At 32.8% G+C, this 23,637-nt stretch overlaps 1 protein-coding gene across 1 annotated transcript in view; it reads right to left on the bottom strand.

Annotated features, from left to right (window-relative positions):
• LOC110033771 (abnormal spindle-like microcephaly-associated protein homolog) overlaps positions 1-23,637 on the bottom strand; it is a gene marked incomplete at its 3' end in the record, with an annotated part of 31,260 nt that overhangs the window by 6,768 nt on the left and 855 nt on the right. Inside the window, exons 2-12 of the mRNA XM_020737862.1 lie at positions 9,433-10,212; positions 8,628-9,087; positions 8,231-8,313; positions 7,956-8,069; positions 7,438-7,623; positions 6,764-6,829; positions 6,200-6,256; positions 760-882; positions 548-664; positions 358-465; positions 108-282 (exon numbers count right to left, since the gene is read on the bottom strand). Of these exons, the coding sequence (XP_020593521.1) occupies positions 108-282; positions 358-465; positions 548-664; positions 760-882; positions 6,200-6,256; positions 6,764-6,829; positions 7,438-7,623; positions 7,956-8,069; positions 8,231-8,313; positions 8,628-9,087; positions 9,433-10,212 (2,269 nt within the window). The remainder of the gene's footprint in view (positions 1-107; positions 283-357; positions 466-547; positions 665-759; positions 883-6,199; positions 6,257-6,763; positions 6,830-7,437; positions 7,624-7,955; positions 8,070-8,230; positions 8,314-8,627; positions 9,088-9,432; positions 10,213-23,637) is intronic.

The following is a 23,637-nucleotide window of genomic DNA, read 5'->3' as shown; positions in this document are numbered from 1 at the left end:
ATCATATCCTTGGAAAGAGCAGAATTTTAAAGAAAAAAGAATTTGCAGAAAAGATAACTATCAACAACAAAATAATTGAAAATCTGAATTAAAGAGCGCAGAAGCACCTTTAACTGTATATCTGTCAAAACCTTCATTATTATGCAGACAAAATAATTCTTTCAAATTATTTTTAGGTCTATGAGGGTCACTTTGTAAATGGAACAACCGAGAAATGGATGAGCATCCACGCAGTGGACTCTGACAGGCTTGCTGTGGAAATCTAAATGAATTCACTATATCCTACAGAACATTATATATAAAATCAGCCAATTAGTTCCAAATGAAAGACAACTGAAAGTTAAGATAATGCATTACCAATTTATCACTGGTTATCAATCGAGAAGCGAGGAAAACAAGAAGAATCACTGCACTTCTTTCATCAAAGTAGGCACCTTCATCAAATATGTCGCACAAATGCAAGATCTACTGAGCACATAATCAAAATCAGCAAAAGAAAAATGTATAACAAATGAAAACTTTTGAAAGTAAAAGCTTTCATTAGAACCTCAGGAGATTTTCCCAACATCGTAGTAACACTTTGGACAATAGCAATATCAACAAGAGTGGGAGAGAGGCAATCAAGCTTCCTGATCCTATCATCATTGTATTCATCCTCATTTTCCTATAAAATTTATAATAATAATCACATAGTTTCAAAAGGAAGGAATTTTTTTTCTGAACAGTTTGCCTAGGCACAAAAGCTTGTAACTGTCCAACCTTTTCAAAAAGTAATTGATGAATATCATTTCCAAAATAAGATTTGATCAAACAGATCAAAGCCCTTCCATCAGTCAGAGAAGAAAAACTTTGGACTTCTATATTTTGTGTAGCACAAATTGCCTGAAAAAACAGAGATAACTAAAATTTCAAACATTGATAAATTGTTCTCACATACGATAACAACTTGCAATTATCAATACTTTTCTGTAAATTATAGTGAAGATACTGTGAAAGCACTTCATATTAATAAAAGATGAGCACCTTGCCATGATTGAAAAGATGAGAGCTAGTACTTCAAACATAGAAAAAATATATATTTTTATGATAATTTGATGTGAAAAGACGTAATAGAACAATAAAAATTGAAAAGTATGCGTAAAAAAAGAATAAATTAAACCAAAGATAGATAATCCTAGGCTAGCAATACTAACATATTAAATATGTTTATATCCTTGTTTCAATACAATCTATTCACCGAGCATTTTAAAATTGAAACCCAATCAGAGTTGGGAATTCATAATAATAAAAAACAAGTTCACGTAGCTGATTTTGATCTACAAAGAGAAGATTACTCATGAATTGAACTCCATCAGTTTTCATAATACCTTAAAATTTATTTCAGCAAAACAAACAAACGTGTATTTTCTAAATATAACCACCAATCAATATACTAAATTCCAAACCAATTGAGCATCTATATAGATCGAATCATTATTATCTTCATATGCAATTTGTTATTGAAAGAAACACTAGATTGGAAATAGTTATCATTGAAAGGTACATGATTATAAAGATAAATTTTTATTACTATTTTATATTATTTTAGTATCTTTGTACTCTTTTTAAATGTCTCTATATCAATACCAACATTTTGTCAATGGCACAAAAATTTTCTCTTCCAACATTGTAGTAGAACCACAATACACTGCCCGCTTTCCCTCTCCCTTTATTCCTCTTTACTCCCCTAATAAATCCTAACCTTCTCGAGCCCTCCCTACATCCAAATGCTCAACACGCTTTCGTGCTTGGCATACTGCTTAGAGCACTTATACTTTATTACGCTCCCATGCAACTTGTCGTGCTTGTGAATTGTGATGATTGAGATCTTTCAATCACTTGTTTGTCACACCCACTCCACATGTTAAGTGCACTCAACAATGAAGCACTCTCACCATACTTGCCCAAACATCTTAACATTTGCATGCAATATGCTTCCTGCACTTGTTTGCACAATCACTAGCAACTTGCTATAATTAGCTAGACAATAGATTTCAAGAAAATCGTGATAAACAATATTTATGATCTGAATGATGTCATAGCTTCTCTTTTTTATCCTAAAAAGTCAACAAGTCTCATCCAACATAGATACCAATGTCAAATTACAATCTACAAATCCTCTACTATGACTGTGAGCAATGGCAGACCAATGCTTAAGTCAATTGCCCAACCTGAATTTCATTTTTTAATAAAAGGACAAGCAATTCGATGATTCGCGCCCACAAAAGTGCACTTTGCCCCCACTTTAATTCTTCTGCAGGTCACTACAAATAAACAAATTAACCAAGCCCAACTCTAATTAAGCAGGATAGTGGGCAAGCTCAGCAGAATTGCGACTTAACTGGATTCATTGCGGCTTTTAAGATGACATTTAAACCCAAACTTTTAATGAGCATAGTCAAACTATAAAAATAAAAATAAAATTTAAAATCAAATATTACTTTTCAAACATGCGCATATCACTAGCACGGTATCTAACCACAAGGCCAAGTTGCACTCTAACTTTCTCAATTTACTTGCTGATACTTTTTAATTTAAAGAGCTGTAACAATTGATAAATCCCAGTTTTGGGACTAAAAGGCAAGCTAACAGATCTCTCATCGGGAATACTTTACATTAAACAACAATAAGGGCATTTACATATATATAACCTAATTCCTATGTATTTACATATCTAAAACCTAAATTCTATTTTTTTTTATTGATATCACCCAAATGTTTCATATTAGAATAAAAATACTATCCTTAATTTTTAAAAAGTGAAATACACATTTTCATAAATAAGAAAGTGGCATATTTTCTAAAATTTAAGTTTAGGTGTTCGATTTGTAAATATATAAGGATTGAGTGGTATCTATGAAAACCGTCCTAAATTTTGTATTTTTTTCTATTTTTTTATGCATTAGTTTTGCTATCTCCCAAACTATATTTGTATTAAATAAAAACTCTATTTTTCAAAAAATTTTAAAGAATTTAATTATTTTTAAGTTAATAATATAAAAACGAGTTTAATTGTAAATTAATTTTTAATCTTATTTTATTTAAATTAAATTATATTTTTAGTTATTTATTATTTTAAGTTTATAATATAAAAATAACTTATATTTAAATTAGTTGTTAGTAAAAAAAATTTTGAATTAAATTATATTTTTGGTTAAAATTTATATTGGGTGTTTAACTCACCCTTATTTATGCTTTACTTTGTTTAATTATGTATTATTTATTTTACTTTTAAGAAATTAATTTATTTTTATAATAAGTTTCCCCCTAAAAGCTTAAGTTGGTTTCGCCCTTGTGTGAGAGTATTTTGCTTTCTAGCTGATGCACACTACTTCAACATCTAAATACCTCTCGTCCATATGTCACTAAGATCATCAAATTTTTACAATGACAAACATTTAACTATTTTATTCTTAATTAGTTGTTAAATAGTCTTTAAACTTTAATAGCTTGATTGCCATCTTTAGAATTATACAAAAGATTTGGAATTTTCTTTGCTTGATATAGTTTTAAGTATCTTTTGTGTCTACACTCATCATTTTAATATTTTTTTCTCTTTAGTAAAATGATATGCGTATCAAGAATTTGATTGCGCAGAAAAAAGAAACGAGAAAAGTTCAACTACGTCACTTCACTACTTATTCAATTATCTAGTATAAATAGAGTGAAGAACTTATTGACATCAAATTTATCTTCAACATGCATGCTTCTATAAAAGGTATATAATCTCAATTGATTGTTGAATCAACCATATGATGACCACTCTCTCGAATTCTTCACCACACAAAACTCAACTTACCAAACTCAACTTGATCAATCAGCCTTAGTAGCTCCTTCTGATGGTGATTGACAAAAACATGGATGAAGAAACCCCAGTACCGGTAAAAACCATCATAGCCATAATACCATTCCAACCTACCCTTATTATAGTCGTAGTAATCCTCCTGAATATTATTAGGAGAAATTCAATTATTCCTAAATAACATAATATACTTCCATCGTCAATAAAAGGCTATTAATTCCTTATAATGACACCTTCTAGATTAATAATTGCCTCTCAATAAGATTATGATTGAATGCTTCAAAAATCGCATACATTATCTAAACATCCTATATTGTATCTTCCGTGAGGTATGTCGTTTCTATTGAGACTAATATGTATTGATTTTAGATTATGGTGATTCCACCATATGACAAGCCACAAACAATTATGTTTATCCCTTACCATAATCTCTCCCACTTGTTCTCACGCCTCTAAAAATTTGTCAATAATTCCCCTTTGTTTACTACAAATAATATTTATCTCTCGAACAATTGCTTATCAATATTTTGTTTTTGCAATATTTAATCAAGGCTTAATTTCTCAATAACATTCTATTCTTCTAAATGTATTTTTCGATGACTCAATACAAGAAAATGATGGCTAGAAATGTTGAAGTTAGCAATATTTAATCGCTAAATGTTGTCGATCTTATTACCATATCATTGATTTCTCTTTCAATGGTACTATGACCTAGACAGCTCTCCTCACCATATTCAAAACTTAATGCAAGAGCCACCCTTTATTTTAAAATACGATTGTGATGCATATGAGCTTTACCAAACTTAATCGTATACCTTTTCCCATGTCTTCATCCTCACATAATGATGCACAATTTGACCCTATTCACTCTAAAATATAGAGACCGAGACCCATGATTGCCATATGGGGTTTTCTATTTCACCTTATGCATTAATAAATATAATAAAGTTATTTGGGTTTATTTTTCGGAATATCAAATTTTTTTGTCAAATTTTGATGTCAATAATAGTCTTATACATCAACCCTTATATCCATAATCATCTCGGCAAAATGGAATTGAATGAATATAAGCATAGAAACCTTATTGTAGTTACTAAAACATTAATGATTCACATATATGTTCTTTACCAGTTTTTTGGGTGATTGAATCAAGGGTATGCTTTTTTTATAGCCTATCTCATAATTGATCATGTATTCTCTACTGTTCTAAACAATACTACTATATTCTTCATTATTTATACCAAATAATATGTTTTTCACTTGGCACCTTGTGTCATCAATCCAAAAAATATGTTTTTCACAATATTGCTACATGATTTTACTATTTATAGTAGGAAAGAATTGTATTTTTGAAAAACTAGGGATTTTAAAATTACATTTTTAAAAGAACTAAGCCTCTGCACTTGTTTTAAAAATGATACTAATAAGATCTTCAATATAGCACTATCACGAATGTATGAGCTACCTAAAAATGACTTTGGCATATGGCAAATGGCAACACCTGGCATGGTATCTTATTGATGTGGTCTTTGGTGTCGCAAATTTCAATCTAAACTGACAATCAATTTTTATTTCCAAACAGTATAGAATGTGACGGGATATAGTCTAGGAACAATAGTCCAGTGGCTGAGGAGAAGATATGGGAAGAACAATTCAATGGCTAAATAGAAAGACTAGCTTGGAAGCAGCAATGCAATGGCTAAATAAGGAGACTAGTGTTGGATGAGCTAATGAATGTTCTAATGCTGCACTTAGAGAAAATTTGGTTGTTGCAAAAAGGGAATTCCAAGAATGAAGATGTAGAAAAGAAGAAAGCAAAAAGCACAAGAAATTTATGAAACTAGGAATAAAATTACATTTACTTAAATTTGACTTTTAAGAACAAATCGATATATTTATATAAAGATCTAAGAAATATCTAAAATTATATTCAAGTTTAAAGAGAATTGTTAAATAGGAACTAACCTAAAAAAGTAGATTTCTAATTTCTCTTCTCTCCTTAAAGAGTGATATCCCCTTAAAATGAGAAGAAAGTAATGGGAAGAACATCAACAGTTTCAATGATTCTTTCCAACTTCTTTATCCTTTCTTCGCCATCACCATCATTCTTACAAATTTAAATTTGCAATTTTGCTTTTAACTTTCTCCTCGATTAATATGTGTAAATTTGTCCTTTTAAGTTTACCTATTTTGTAAAAAATCTTAAGAGCCTCGTGTACCATATGTTAGCTCCCAAGCATTCAAGATATACTATGCGTAAAAGAAAGTTTAACATAAGTAAAGCCTACCAAGTAATAGGAAAATATGCAAAGAACGGTGTGGGAGGCTATAGGTCAAAATTGATAATGAGTGAAATACCTGGATCCAATGAAGAAGCAGGTTCATTTCATTGATAGAATTGTACTTCAAGTATTCCTGACCACAAGTATAGAGAAGTGAGTGTTCATGAGAAAATATTAGTTTAGGAAAAGCTCTAAGAAAAAAAAAGAAATATTAAGTATTGAAATTGGATAGGATTAAAAAAATGCTATCTGGTAACTGGTTTATGTGGGATTTAACTAAAATCTATGAGACAAAAAGAGAATAAATTTTAAATCTTGAATTTAGTAAAATAGTAAAATCCAATTTATTCTCAATTCTTCTCAGTTCTATCTTAAATCTTGAATTTACTAAAGCCTATTGTTGGCAGGATTTAGTAAATCTAAATTTGCAAGATTTACTAAAGTTGTTACAAAAGAGCCCCTAAGAGCAAATAGGCAAGTATTAAATTAAGAAGATTCGCAGCTCAAGAACTTTGTGGAAAGTGTTGAAGTGATCTTCTTACAATGAAAATTTGTATATTTCAATTTTCTTAAAAAAAGGGTGGTTGTAGCAATAGCTAAAAAACATATTAATTGACTTATTTGAAGAAGAGAGAATTACCACATCAAAACCCTTAATCTTTACAATCTCCTTGAGCAATGTAGTCCTGTTGATAAGTAACGGTACCTACAAGTAGGTAATGATCTAAGAATATATGAATTGGACATAATGGAAAAACAATATATAACTAAAGCAATCATACATGGACAATAAGGCAAATAAAATTAATGATGTCCGGCTTATTTGGTTGAATAAGACGACGTTGATGACATTTGTCGACCAAATCATTAAAAAAACAATCAACTTATAAAACATAAAAAAAAAACAAAAAAGAAATCTTCATTGGAGTTTGAAAAGATAAGTGCACATTAATCACTCATATGTCCAAAATGAAAAAAAAAAAGTACAATTGTCATAAGAAGCCCCGAAAGATTAAAACTTTTTATCAAGATATTACAAATGTGATAAATAAAAGCACAATAATGTGGATTAATTTTTGAAAATTTTGTAGAGAGCATTCTAGTTCGATAAAAGGTATACATACAACTACAATTCAGATTTACTAAATCCAGTGTTGAGTGGATTTACTAAATGGTACTTCCAGCCAAACACCCCTTAGTGGTTTACCTTAGTAAATTAATTTACGAACCTAATAAACACAGACCATACGGCTATACCTACATAGAATGCACAACTAAAAATTAATAACAGAAAAAAAAATGCCACAAAGAAACCTGTAATTGGACAAACACGTTCCATAGGATGGAACAAGTAAGCTCCTTATCCCCATTAGCAATATCTGTTGCAGTAAGCATAACACCATCTGAATCCAGCATATGAACTCCAGAATCTTTGAGGTATTGCATGGCTGTACTACAATTTTGCAGCTTCTTTTTTGGGGTATCAGGTGAAACTAATTTCTACATAAAACATATTTAAAAAATTAGAACAGCAGGAGGAAGCACAAAGAAGCAAGCAGGACAAAAATAAAGGGGGCATACCACCCAATTCTCATATATTTACATATCAAACACCAAAATCTTGCTTTTTACATTTATACCTCCCATATCTTTCATAAAACATCAAAAAGACCACCATTTTAACATTTTAAAAAAATAAATACACCTTTTCATGCCCGAGTAAGCTGGTATGCATGTAAAAAAATGAAGTTTAGATGTTAGATATCTAAATACAGAAGAATTGACTAGTATGTGTGTAAATCTTCAAAAAAAAAATATTTATAGATCCTTACTGAGAAAATTGTTTGATTGCATTGTAAAAGTTGAACCATTCTGCACAGCAATATGCCATCCTGAAGATCTTCAAATATATTTTTGACTTTGAATTCAAATTCACAGAACGGGGACTATAAAAAAAGGAATACAAACTTTTATCATCCCTCTTAAGAAAATATGAAAATTGCAAAAAATAAAATAAAATTTCAAGCAAAGTAAGCCAACACAATAGTTTATAAAATGTAAAATAGTTATATAAGTACTATTCTAGAGAACAAGTAGCTATAATTACCTGTTGATGATTAACCTTACATCCCAAAATTACAAGATGGGCAAGAAGATCACCTTCTCCATGCATTGAATCGGCCAAGAACTCTGAAAGCATGAATTAGAAGCAATAGGACGAGCAATTGCTTAAATGGTTAAAAAAAAGAATATTTACATACATAACACTCAATTCAGACTTATTTACAAGGGCAACACTAAACTTTGCTTTTTTACACGACCCAAATCTTTCACATCACATAAAAAACACAATTTTAACTTTTTTAAAGTGAAATACACATTTTCATGCATAAGTAAAAAAATTGAAGTTTAGTTGTTGGATATTTGAATACATAAGAATTGAGAGGTATGCATGCAAAATTCCCAAAAAAAAAAAATCAAAGATTACACTTCCGGAAGCCTACCATGGATAATTTGGCGGCTTGATTTAATGGGAGAGTGACGAGCAAATAAAAGTGGAGAACCCCCATCAATGCTATCAATTCCATGTTTAATTGGAAGACTGCTCTCACATTTTGATTTATCAAGTGAAATCACAAGTAAAAAGAATCTTTTCAAAATTACACTTCCTAAAGCTTCATAGTAACCTGGCCTGTAAAGGCCGCCAACCAACTTATTCAAAGCATGCGTTCTAACAATACCCGCATGAGTAAGGAAGTGTTTCTCAATGAATTCTTTGAGAAAGTGTTCATCTTGATCTCCATCATGAACCAACAGCGAGTCGCCTCCAAAAAGAATATGCAACCCTATCTGGAGCCACAAAGAGTTATAGCACAGAAGTATTTTGATTGCCCTCTCCCTGATAGCAAGATCAGTAACTAGAGGACAATGTGACTTCATCTTCAATCTCCCTTCATCAATATTCTGTAGAAAATACAGAGATTAAAATTACATCCAACCTTATCTATTATCATCAACCAATGAAAACTAATTCACAAATCAGTGCTGTGATGCAATACAGCAAATGTAATATGCTTGAAAAAACAACTCACAAGAAAATTTTGGTGATTGTGAGCCAACGGGGGAGGATGAAAATCATAAGAGAAGAGAAAAGTGACGAGCTAATGCCATTAAAAGGCACGCTATGAGGAAGAAAATGATATTTTGGAGAAACATAACAGCAACCACAAATGAAGCTTATCTTGCTATCAAACAGCCCCCTAATTTTCACCAAACAAGATCCTATAATAATTCCAACTTGCAATTTACCTTGCAAACCTGGGTCATCATCAACAGAACTTCATTGCAGCTTTTCGAGCTCATGTGACACAGCATCCTCTCCACCATGTCCTCAAAGCTGCATACCTTGTCAAGCGACTTCTTCAGAAAAGGCACCTGCTTCACCATGGACAAGTTGATATCAACCACCGCATCAGTTTGCACCCGCTGACGTTTTGGGCTTCTCCAATTTCTTCCAATTTCAATAATCCCACCGTCCAAGCTCTCGCGCTTTCCTTTTCCTTTTGAGAACGAACCCAATGGCTGGCCATCATCCGCACAGGGTCCGATCTTACAGCCACAGTCCTTGGGATTTTGTAGCAGGAAGTTAATCCAGGCTGTGAGGGACCTCGAGCATCTTTCCAAAGACTTCTCACGGCGGATAAGCGCCTTACGAGCAGACCGGGACTGCTCAAGCTCGAGAACCTTTAGCCGGAGCGCCGTTTTTGAACGCGATGAAGAGATGGCAACTGATGATTTATGGCGCCGAAAGATGGAGTGAGATGTGGAAGAAGTGGGGGTGGAGTAAGATAAGTATGGCGTCTTCTTGGAAGCGGTGAAGAAGAGCGGGGAAGGAGAGGTAAGACTTGGGATAGGGTTAGGATTTCTTGGGTATGGCCTAGGTGTTTTTACATTGGTGGTGTCCCAAAGCAAGTGAGAAGGAGTTGAGAAATGCGGCTGAGGGGAGGCGGCGGAGCCGCCGCGCTCTGGCTGCCGACGGCTATCCACGTCGGACTGATCCAGTGGGGAGTTTGTAAAAATGAGACCTCTCTGGTATGCAATTTAAAATCGAATGGGCGGGAAATGGTTTCGAACACCAGGGCTATTTTCGTCATTTTATTACTCGCCTAAACCGGTTTAAGGGCTTGAGTGAATCGTCACGAGTCACGACCTCGCCGTTTCCTCGGAATCGGACGAGCCGGTTTTGTGAATGATTCTAATCCCTTAAGAAGTTCAAAATAAGAATATTTACCCAAACATCTAACTCATATTTTTGATGAAAAGTTTGAGAATTGCTACTTTAAGGTGTATGTATATTCATTTATTTAAATAAAATTTTGAAAGATTGAAATATAAATAAATAAACTTCTTATATTCATATATATTTAAGTTATTTTGATGAATGTATTTTATTTTTTGTAAACAAATATTTTAACAATGCTTCTTATATTTTTGTTACACCTTGAGTTCGGAAGGCGATATATCTTGACAATATATGGCATTATGAAAGGATTTGTATTTATTTTGTATTCTCAAAAAAAAAAATTATACAAAAAATCATTAAAAAACACGAAAGATAAATTTTAATCAACAACAAATACAAATGAAAGAAAAAAACAAAAATAATTAGAAAAAAAACAAAATATCAATAAATAATTATTCAAACCAAAAAAAAAGAAAATACAATAACTAATAAAAAACTTAAAAAACAAAAAAAAAACTAAAATTACAATATTTGCTCCTATGAAGTCAATTTGGGTAAAACTTGTCATACAAAATATTAATGAATGAGTTTGACAAATCAAACTTAATAAATAATTAATGTTTATCAAAGCATAAATGATAATGATCTGAAACATGTAGTATTACCAATAAAATGGATAATTTGATATATAAATAATAAATTTATAAAAAGAGTATTGAATGTTTATGATTATGAATATGAATAACTTAAACGTATGCACTGTTGTGTAAATATTTATATATCATAACATTATGTGTATTCATACATAGAAACATTCGTGTAAGATTATCTGATATATATACATATATATATATATATGTGTGTGTGTGTGTGTGTGTGTGTGTGTGTGTGTGTGTTTTCCTATGAAACCCAAAATCCTTGGAAATCGAATGCTTTTCCATGGACACATCAGTTCATTTAGTCATAATAAAAGTTTAATACCGACATAATATTATTATAATAGCATATATTTTTCGTGCACCATAATCATATTAAGAAAATATAATTACGGCATATCAACTAACATTTATACACAGTTATAAACTATAACAAGTTTAATACATCAAATTTATAAAAGAAATAATAATTATTAGAAACATGAAATGCAAATAATACTTAAATAAGAGTTTATGGAGTAAAAAACAAGACTAATTATTCATTAAATTCATTATGAATAAGTAATAAAATCAACTCCAGCTATTTTAGCAGAATTTGAAGGGTGTGACAAGCCTACAAAGAACTAGGAATTTAATACAAGTAATAAGGTTAACACCTCTAACAACGAGTGATATGTTTATCCATTAATAAATTATAGTTACTTACCTTGAAGCGAGCAACAATACTCCAAATATTTTAGTAGTGCAATCATCATCAATTAGTAGATCCTATTAGGTCAGACTCATAAAATTTAATATGCACATAAATGTAATAAAATTAATTATTTATTAAGTTAGGAGTAACCTAACTTGGCTACAATATTATTATTATTATTATCATTATTATTATTAAAATTTTGAAAATAAAATGAGGAAGAAAGGAGTGGCTCTAATCACTTTCTCATAACGATCAAATAATTGAAAATAAAAATTACTCTAACACATGCATACAGTGGCTATAAATTAAAATAATAAAATTACAACAAAGGGAGAAAGTATATTGGATGTGACTTATAACTTATGCAATGAAAGAGGAAGGAGTAGGTTCAACGATGAATGAGGCTCAACAGCTGAAATTAAAGGAAAAGGAGGAGGAAATGAGAACCAGTCCTCTTTCCTCGACTAGGTCATTGAGAGCAAGGTGATAGATGAGAGAGAGAGAGAGAATCGACAACTTTAGGTAGAGGTAAGTGAGATGAGGGTTATGCCCTAACACTTCAACCTCATATTGGAAGCAAATACGTCACAGTGTCGATGACGAACACAACAAAGTGAAAAGGGGAAAGAAATATCATGGAAAGAGGAAAACAAGGAAATAAGAAATCACAAAAAATCTTAGGATTTTAGGGGGATAGGATTGTTGATAAAGGGAGAGAAAAAAGGGAAGACAATGTTGGAAGAAATCAAGAGATTTATGTGATTAAAAGGTGAAGGTAGTGCAAGAAGCTTGAATTGGGAAGTCGATGCAAGAATAGATCGTGCGGTATGTGTGATCGGTACTCGATAGTGTGTTATGTAAAATTGAAAAGGAATGAGGATCGAGAAATTCTTGTGACTTGGGAGAGAAGAAAAGGGAAATATTCAAATAGTTACATCTAATACTTGGGAGAGAAGGGCGTAATGAAGGGAGAAGAAAATGAAAAGTTTTATTGTGCCTACGTATTTTTATATCAAATGCTTTTTTGGTCTTGTGCCTTATAACAAGGGTATCATGATGAAATTTATTTTTAGCATATTCAAAGCTTTTTTTATATTATTTAAATTTCATCAACATTTGACTTGTTAGTTTTATGTGCTAGAAAAGTTACAATGACCAAGTATGAGAGCTTATAATTTTAGTCTTACACAAAAATGTCACATGCACACAATTCAAACAGACTCAAACAGACCACAGCAACATATGTTTTTTAGTAGTGAGCTTTATGACAGCAAAGATGATCTGTTGTCATTTCTTACAATATTTTCTCACTATATTTCCTAAGGGGTATCGTTCCCTATGGATAATAATGTCATAACAGAAATTTTTGGAGGCTATCTACTTCACTGCCTCACTTCAGTGTGTGTGTGTGTGATTGAAAAATATGCTTTGCTTCTCATTAGAATGCTCTACGTGGCATTATTACTGTATTTTAGTCATAAGACATGAAATTCTACATATGTTTCTTAGCAGTGAGCATAAAATGATGAAAAAGATGATCTTTTGCCCTTTCTTATAATATTTTCTCATCACATGCCTGTCGACACTATTTTGGTTTGGGAGTTGCCCGTAAGAAGCCGTCGGCCACCGGAATTGAAATCACGTCGCCTGCTTTGAAAGGACATTTTAATGTTTGGAAACATATGAAATCAAACTGACATCATATTTTTCATATTTTTCATATTTTAAACGAAAGAGCATTGTATCTCAAACCCTGTATCTATCCCGATGGATAAACACAGGACTTGAGGATGAGGCTCGATCAAATAAATTGAGAAATATATGACGTCTGTTTGGTCTGTGAAACTGTTTTATTTATCGACAATTTTCCCTATTTAATATAAGAATTAAATAGGATTTATATTAAACTGGGTTCGGACGAGCTTCCTATAAGGGCAAACCCCTATAGTTAATTACATCTTAAATGACCAAAGCCACCTAAAAAAACTTTCGATAAAAATTAGGAAATATTATCTTCAAGGATTTCAAAAGGATAGAAATGTTTAATAATATCGGACAAAGAGGTGTGAAATGGGATTGGCTCAAATTTGGAGCATTTCATTTTTGAAATCCAAAGGAGGAAGAACTAGGGGATGTCATGGATCCAGAGGAGAACCTCGGTGACTTCCCGATCTATCTTATTATTTGGGTTTAGTTTTGAGGATGAATATTTAGGTGTTTCATCCTGCCAATTTTATTTGATTAGGGCTTACATTTATATAAAACGATCACACTAATAGCCTGGAAGATGTGAGCATTTAGGTCGTGACGAACGACAAACTCAGAATCCTAAGACGAGTTAGGGCTTATATTATACATCAGAGCTATATAAAGGCCTAAAGATAATGTGAGGATTTATGTTGCATTAGGCAGACAACCTTGAAATCTAATGGTTTTGTTGTTTAATTCTAAGGAAATTGATTTAGCTAAGGAAGACAGGTTTTGCTGCTGAAGATGGTCGTGTTGCCCACCATGCTAGCTCTAAGCTCCTCGCCGTGACGAGTTTAAGTTTTCTAGGGTGTCAGGTTATGATCTCAAATCGGATGACCCTATGGTTGAAGTTCGTTAAATGTTATGGGAGATGCTAAAGTTGATTAGAGCGACACCGGTTAGGATCCCACGGTTCCCTCGTTCCGACACCACTATTTTCTATTGAATTCACTTAGTCTAAATGAATTTACTAAACTCAACTTAATGAGTTCCATAATTTCATTTAGACCGTGGGAAGCCTCATTAGCAACTGTAGGTTACCTCCTCCGAGGGGTTCCCGATCATCCAATAGAGATGTCTTAATTTAGTTGAAATTGTGATTTTTGTTGTGAATAAATTTTGAGTTGTTTTATATTTTGAATGTTGTGGCGGTGGATTTTATCTTGGTTGATTTTAACTTTAGTATAGTTTTGGGTTTTGGTTTTGTGGCTATCCTGATAGTAAGTTTGTGTTTTATTCATACGTGCAGGTAAGTAAGCACAATGAGGAAAGCTTAAGAAAAGACGATTTTGTAAACTATAAAAGCGTACCTGGCGAGTCTTCTCATTCCACCACCTGAAACTCAAAATGCATGTTAGAACATTTTATGTAAAGTGGAAAAGATAAGGTTTTAGTGACCTACCTAACCCTAAATCATATCTTGGTGGGTCCATATTTGTTTGATTAAGGATGATTTTTGTTAAGCAAAACATATTAATTTTAATAGACCTCCGGGGTATCAAACAGGTCTAGAGGAGTTTTCCTCTCACCGCCTGTTAAAAAGTCTCAAGCTCATTTAAACTTATTATGTTATACCTGGCGAGTCTTTCGTTCCACCACCTGACACTCAAAATGCATGTCAGGGCATTTTATATTAAGCATGAAAGAAAAGTTTTGGTGACCTACCTAAACCCTAAATCATATCTTGGTGGGTCCTTATTTGTTTAATTAAGGATGATTTTTGTTAAGCAAAACATATTAATTTTAATAGACCTCCGGGGTATCAAACAGGTCTAGAGGAGTTTTCCTCTCACCGCCTGTTAAAAAGTCTCAAGCTCATTTAAACTTATTATGTCGCTTAATAACACATCCTGTAAATACCTTTTAATGCTCAGTGAACATTAATGTTTCAATTATCCCTAAGTGTGAGGTAATTATCATTTGTGATTTAATTTGTAAATTATGTTGGTGAAAACCCTTAAAGAAGCAAGTTAGTGCTATCAAAGACATTTAACCAACTTTTTAATTTAGGCTTGTAGTGTTTTAAAGATGTTTAAATTTAATTATGTTCACTTTTCTAATCCTTATTTAACCAGATTTGATTTAGCTTAGGTCACTGCTATGCTCTTAAGGTTTTGATGGATGTCTTAGTTATTTTTGAAAGAGATTAAAATTTTAAGTGATGATGATTCATTTTTTAAAGTTATTTGAACATCAAATAGAGGTATCAAATTAGTGAGTTATTAACACCCAAACCTATACCCCTAAGTCTAGGATAATTTATTTGACTAGACTTTCAAATTTTAATAATTTAAGGAAATTATAAATTTATTCTTTAATTAACAAAAGTGAGATTGGTGTTTCTACCAGCTAACCCCTTGTGTTTCAAACAACCAATTATGTTAATTAGAATCAAAGATTTCTCATTTCCCTTTCTGAAATTATGCCAAAATGTTAGATGAGGCTAAATTTCCAAAATTACATATTTGCCCCTAAGGTTGTATCACTTTATAATTCATCAGATTTAATCCAAATGACTTTGGAATTGTTCATCCCACCTCACTCATGAATCAATTAAGACATTAGAGGAGAGAATGTGATTTTTTAAAATTTAATTTAATTTTCATATTTATTTTAATGTAAAAATAGTATTTTTCAAAGAAAATTATATAACTTTACCAAGGAAAAGCCTAATCACTTGAAATTTTTACTGGAGGTAGACTTAGACCAAAGAACCCTTTGGACCAAAGTTCATGATTTATTGAGTTTTTCGTGAATTATTAGAATTATTTTAATTTATGAAGTATTGATTAATTATAAAATATTTGGAGAGATGAAAGTTTTTGAAAAATCTCTCTGAGGTCAAATAACCTAGACAAGCAAATTTTACATTTTTTTTATTTTTCTTTCATTTATTGGAATTATTTTGGTGAAAATCTATTTTTTAACCTTTAAAAATTATTTTAAGCTTTAAAATTCAATATCTTCATTTAGAAAGTCAGGAAAAATATTCTAATTGTTTCTTAAATTCTTAGAAAATAATTTAGAACATTTCTATGAATTTTATTATTTTTGTGATTCTTATCATTTTTTAATTATTTAAATATTAAAAATATGCTTGAAAATGGAATTTTTATTTTAATTTCAAATTTATTTTTAGAAAATTCATGTGATCACATAGAACTCCAAAAACCATTTTTAAAATTTTTTGAGTTTTATTTTAATTATTAAAAAATATTTTAGTACAAAAAATGTCATTTATCTTGAAAAATCAATTTAAGTTATTAAATGAGCTTCAAATGTTTTGAAATTTATGGGGAGTTCTCTGAACTTTGAATCTTAGTGGAGATTAAAAATTAAGTCATTTAGATATTTGTATTACCCAAAATTAATTTTCTTTGTATTTTAGGGTTGGTGGAAATTAGGTGCATTCTTAATGACTTAACCCATGTAATATTTTTCATCTCTAGTCATATCAAACCTTCCAAAATTTTCTTGAAATTTTTTAAGCAACATGCTAATTATTATGATTAATTTATGAAAATAATAGACATAAACTTGAAAAATATGGATCTCTGTCTAGAGATCTCCTATTCTCTGCTAGAGATCTCCCATGACTTTGGAAAAATCAGGGAATGGTCCCCTTATCAGAGGTTACAACATGTCAAAATTACAAGCCATGGTGAAATGTCTATATGCATGGAGAATCAAAAGACTCAAAACCATATTTAATTAATTAAAAATAAAATATGCATTTAATTAATTAATTAATTAAAAATAAAATATGCATCAATTGGACTTCAAATTATTTTCACATTGTTTTTCTCTATTCACGGAGCAAGAGGGTATTTTTATTTTATTTTTGTGATTTTTCTACACCAAGATATGTATTTTTGAAGTTAGGGAGCATTTTTTGATTTATTTAATTCCCTATTTATCTATTTAAATGCGTGGCGCCACCTCATCCTAAGCAACTCTGAAACTCCACGCGACGCGCTCCTATTTGACGTCGCCATCCACCTCAGCGGTGACTAGGCCCACAGTTCATGTAAGGGAGCGTTGTCCGACTTGATCTCATCCGTTGATGAGATAAACGTGAGATCAGATGGCTCTCCGTCATCGTCTCCAATGGCCTAGCCCAAGAACCCGTCCATACTAAAACCTTAAGATCTCTCTCATTTCTTAATGGATTCTAGTGATTATTTTTTTAAAATGATCGTCTTGGAACATATCTATACTGTTAAGATGTCATGAAATTAAGCCTAATCAAATGGAGAATCAAAATAGGCTCGGGCAGAGAGGGAGTTCAATACCTTTGCTCTGAGAAGGGAAGCTTCAATCAGAGGTGCTCAACATGTTTGTTGGCGTCCAAAGAGTCTAGGGATTAAGCCTCTTGCTGTAAGGAAAGGTCTAGATATGAATTCGACCAAGCTCAATTTCAGGTGTTGGTCTAGAGCTATGTTAGGGCCTCTGTGGAAGGGGGATTTTATGGGGCTTCTCCTTTTTCAGTGTTGTGAAGGTGTGGGTAAGTTTAATTTAATTTTGGTGGATTATGGAGGTAGATTGAGCTCTGTCCTGGTTTTAGACATAAGTTTGAGCTCAAAATTGAGCTTCTATAGTGGGAATCAGTGGGGGAAAGTGGTTGGCTTGAGTTGAGGAGGTCTCAAAGAGTCTATGTGAGTAATTTGGAGGGCTCTCTTAGAGAAAATTTCAACTCGCCTTCCATGGCTGTGGAGGGGATCTTTTATAAAAATGGGCTTGAGGGGCTGTCATGGCCAATGTTTGGGTGCAATGTGATGCTTAGGTGGAGGGCAGAGGGGCTCTAAAATTTGAATTGGACGAGCTGGCCTCTAGGTTTAAATTGGGTGAAGTTTAAGAGAGGGTGGCCTTCGGTTTTGGCTTCTCCGACGACTAGGCCGACGGTTTTGGTGTTTTCTAGGCTGACCAGGCCAGAGGAGGTGGCTAGGTGGTCAGGTGAGCCAGGGGAATATGTTAAAGCAATTAACTTAAATTGGTGGGAGGATTTGGCAAGAATATCTTTGGTCTGGGAAATTAAGCAATAAATCCTTTAATTTGATGGACCCTTGGTCCATAACTTATTTAGCTTGGGTTATGTGGTCTTGGCTCAGTCTTATGGGTCCAAAGATTGGCTGTGGTGGAGTTAATTTGGTCATGTTGAGTTTAATTTGGTCAAATTTGGTCATGGGTCCATTTAACTTCACATGGTCAAGGATTGGGTTTGGGTTAGGGTAGCCATGATTTCAAGCCCAATTAAATGGTGAATTTGATGTAGATGATTGTAAGGAACATTTTTGGTGAAGGGTTGAAGTGATTTTGAGTTCAATTGGAGGGTCAATTTGAAGGATTTTGGAGATTTGGTCATTTTGGGCATGATGGGCTAGATTACGGTCTAGATTGGTCTAGCCTTGGGCTAAGTCTAAATTAATTATTGAGAATGATGAGAATGGTCAATAGGAATGCCATGAATAGTTTTCAACATGAATTGGCTACCAATTTTGGGGCTAAAGAATTCAATTTGGTGAAATTTGGAGGCATAGCCAATTTGGGGCAAATTTTGGGGATTTTGGACTTAAGTCAAAATTAAATGAAATCGAGGCTTCACTAAGGCCAATTAAAGGTCAAGTTTGATGTTTAGGAATTTTATGAAGAGTTTTCAACATTAATCATGGAAAATTGAGTGGCCTATGAGTTTAATTGGGTAAGATTAGGTCATGTGGCCGAAATTGGGGCTTTTGATTTGGATCAAAATTGGGCTCAAAGAATGGGACAATTGAGCTTGAATTTAGTTTATATTGGTCATATGAAAGGTTAATTTGAGTTTATAATTGAAATTGGGGGAAATGGGGACCAATTTGATGGACATTTGAGGTGTATTTGGGGAGATTGGGCCTTTAAAGGTAATTTTAGGGGTTTTAGTCAAAATGGTCAAAATGACCAAATTAGGTCATGTGGTAGTTGAGAAAAGAAAAATTGGGAATATTTAGAGTATTTTGGGAGTTTTTAGACTTTTTTGGAATTATCTAAGGAGGGGTATTTTGGTAATTTGGCATTTTTTTTTGGTAATTTTGGGTAACATTTTTTTTGGTAATTTTGGGTAATCTGGGTATTTTCAAAAGGCTTGAAATGATTTTTGAAAAAACTTGGGTATTTTGGGTAAATTTTAGAAATTTGGCCAAATTTAGGGTCCCAATGGTATCTAGGTAATCTGGGGGAGTTTAGGGGCAAAAGGCTAAGTTGGGCATTTTGGTAGATTTGGGGTGCCAACCACCATAAATAAGCCATGGACCAATGGAAACCCCATTTGGGTCCTCTATGTACTGGTCTTAGCTAAACCTTAGCCTAGGGCTAATGGGTTTAGGGGACCATCTACATGAGTATCCCAAAAGTATCAAGGGATCAAAGTTAAGAAAATTTTGGGTTTGTATTTGTGAGTGATTGTGAGTGAGGTGATGCTGGTGAGTGCCTTAGCTCTAGACCAACACCCAAGGTTAACCTTAAGGTCCAACAGTTCTATAGGAACTCTTCTTGAGCTCCCTCATAGTGACCCCACCTATTAAGTGATAGAGGTTAGGACCAATATGTAGAACTTCAAGTTGAGTAAAGAGGAGTTTATAATTTCTAATGGTGAGGGTTCCTTTTCTAGTTTTCTAGGAATTGTCAACAGGAAGTCCTATGACTAGACCTTAGGCTACTAAAGAGGAAAACTAGGTCTCAACCAAAAATGAGGTCAACAATGCCTTAAGGGGTTTCAGTCCCTATGCATAATATGTCATCACAATAACTTTCTGAGGCTATCTACTTCACTGCCTCATTTCAGAGTGTGTGTGATTGAAAAATATGTTTTTCTTCTCATAAGAATGCTCCACGTAGTATTACTATTGAATTTTAGTCACAAAGCATGAAATTCTACATATATTTTCTAGCAGTGAGCATAAAAATGATGACAAGCTTATTTGTTGCCCTTTGTACCAATATTTCTCATTAGATCCTCAAAAGGTATCAGTAGCTATGCATGATATGTTTTCGCAGTAATTTTATGAGGAAATCTATTTCCCTGCCTCAATTCAGTGTGTGTGTGATTGAAAAATATACTTTTCTTATCTTAAGAGTGCCCCAATTGGTATTAAATCTGAATTTCAATAATAAAGCATGAAATTCTATGCATGTTTTCCTAGCAGTGAGCATAAAAATGATGGAAAAGATGATCAGTTGTCCTTGCTCCTAATTATTTCTCATTGTATGCCTCAAGGCGTATTAGTAGCTTTGTATGATATGTATTCACAGTAATTGTTCGAGGCTATTTATATCCCTGCCTCACTTCAGAGTGTGTGTGTGAATGAAAAATATTCTTTTCTTGTTCTAAGAGTGCTCCAAGTGGCATTAGTCCTGAATTTCAGTAACAAAACAAGAAATTCAACATATGTTTCCAAGAAATGAATATAAAAATGATGGCAAAGATGATATGTTGCCCTTTCTCCTAATAATTTCTTATTATATGCCCTAAGGGGAATTAGTAGCCATGCATAATATGTCATCATGGTAATTTTTCGAGGCATTCTATTTCACTTTCTCACTTCAGAGTGTGTGTGTGTGTGATTGAAAATATACTTTTATTGTCCTAAGAGTGCCTCAAGTGGTATTAGTCTTAAATTTCAGTAACAAAGCATGAAGTTCTACATACGTTTCGTAGCAATGAGCATAAAAACGATGACAAAAATGATCATTGCCTTTTCTTCCAATAATTTCATATTATATGCCCGAAGGGGTATAGACAACTATGTCTGATATGCTTTCGCAATAATTGCCTGAGGCTATCTATTTACTCGCCTCACTTTAGAGTGTGTGTGTGTGATTGAAAAATATGTTTTTCTGGTCCTAAGAGTACCCTAAGTGGTATTAGTCCTAAATTTCAGTAACAAAGTATGAAATTCTACATATGTTTCCTTGTAGTGAGCATAAAAATGATGGCAAAGATGATATGTTGCCCTTTCTCCCAGTAACTTTTCATTATTTTCCCAACAGGTATTAATAGCTATGCATAATATGTCATCATAGTAATTTTCTGAGGCAATCTATTTCACTGCCTCACTTTAGAGAGTGCGTGTGTGATTGAAAAAAATGTTTTTCTAAGCATAACATTTGTAATTCAGTTTGCATGAGCATGCTTAAACTGACAACAGGTACGTATGTTTCCTAGCAGTGAGCATAAAAATGATGGTAAAAATGATCTGTTGTCCTTTCTTACAATTTTTTTTCTCAAATACCCAAGGGTTATCAGTAACTATGCATAATATGACGTCATAGTAATTTTTTGAGGTTATCTATTTCACTGCCTCACTTCAGAGTGTGTGCACATGAATGAAAAATATGCTAAACAACAATGCTAGAAATATGAATGAAAAATTTTTTATACGGTGCAAATCCACGAGAAACAAAAATTTCTCAAAGATAATATAGGTAAATGTGATACCAGAAGAAGATGGTGTCCGGAACGATGGGTTGGGGTAGAGGAAGCAGAAGCTCCGTGGGGAAGGTAAGGACAAAATACGAATGTGGGGTGGAATCCAAGGGTAAGTGCATAAAGTATCAGAGAAGAAACACTGGTTGTGGGGTCTATCCCATGACTTGCGTTTTGCTAAATGGTGCTGTCGTCGCGTGCAAAACGCCGCCCCAAACGACACAAATTAGTGGCCCTAGGTTGCGCCACACGAAAATCGTTGCCCCAAATGGACCCTAAGGCCTCACCCATTGGTGTGAGCTTCAAATCTAACTTACGGGCTTGTGCTCGCATGTTTCTCATAGCATTGAGAAGGACACTCTGATTAGAAGAAAGAGCTTCTTCGCTACTCATCGTGAAAAATAAATAAGAAGGGCACAAGACGAAGGAGTTAGAAGAAACGGAAATGGTGCGACCTCCCTTGCCCCAAAGTTTATTTATAATGGACATGGCATGAAAATCTAGAGAAGTCAATTATTGTGCGATAATTTCATTTATTTGTTTCATACGTGCTCAAATAGTTCTCTTATCCTCGTGTACTGAACAACTTTCGAGGAACAAGAGAATTAGGGGTAACTATGTACATATAGAAATGTGTTCGCATGAATCTCAAAGCAGATGGGTGACTCTGGAAGGAGATGCAAAATATTGAGCATATTCTTCGACGGTCATTTCCAAATGAGTTGCAGCGAAGGAAACAATTCTCCCAAAACAATTGAGAGAAGAAGCCAAGAGAAAATCATGTAGGGTGGTAATCAATTTTCAGAACGATTGATGGGGAGCGCCCTTCCGGACCATATATCGACCAGATGATCGACATTCTTTATCGATCGAATCAGCCCTGGCTTTATTATATGCCAATAATTTTGTAATTACCAAAACCCCCACCCCCAAAAAGCTAATAATTTCGGGGCTAATATGTACTTCTTTAATATTAAGACCTATGTCTATAAATAAGGGCACATATTATGAATAAAACACATCTTTTGTTTGTCTAGTATTGGTACATATTCTGAATAAAACACATCTTTTGTTTGTCTAGTATTGGTGTCTTTTTTTTTCTCTCTCTCTCTCTCTCTCAAGCATATCCTAGTAAAACGCTCCATTTCTTAGGTGTGTTCCCCAAACATTATTGGATTTAACATATGTATACATACATACATATATATCTATATAGATACATACATATATATATATATATATATATACATATATGTATGTATGTATATATATATATATATATATATGTATGTATCTATATAGATAATACATACATACATACATACATACATACATACATACATACATACATACATACATACATACATACATACATACATACATACATACATACATACATACATACATACATACATACATACATACATATATATATTATATAATTTTTATTATTTACTTGCTTTCTCGAATTCTTAACTTCACATAAAAAAACTAAATATTACTGCCTTCTTAAAGCAATGTACGCATGGATAGATTTATAATATCAAAATATTATAAATGTAAATTCCAAACTTTACATTTGAATCTCTAGACTCCACCCAATTGTTTAACCTTTCAAAATCATCATTATTTATTCAAAAAGCTCCACAGTCCACTTAATTTTGACCTTTCAACATCCTAAGTAATATTTTGTTCAAATCCTCATATATAT

This window comes from Phalaenopsis equestris, unplaced genomic scaffold (assembly GCF_001263595.1).
Source record: "Phalaenopsis equestris unplaced genomic scaffold, ASM126359v1 Scaffold001282, whole genome shotgun sequence".
Classification (NCBI taxonomy): domain Eukaryota; kingdom Viridiplantae; phylum Streptophyta; class Magnoliopsida; order Asparagales; family Orchidaceae; genus Phalaenopsis; species Phalaenopsis equestris.
This window is presented reverse-complemented; position numbering and strand designations above follow the sequence as displayed.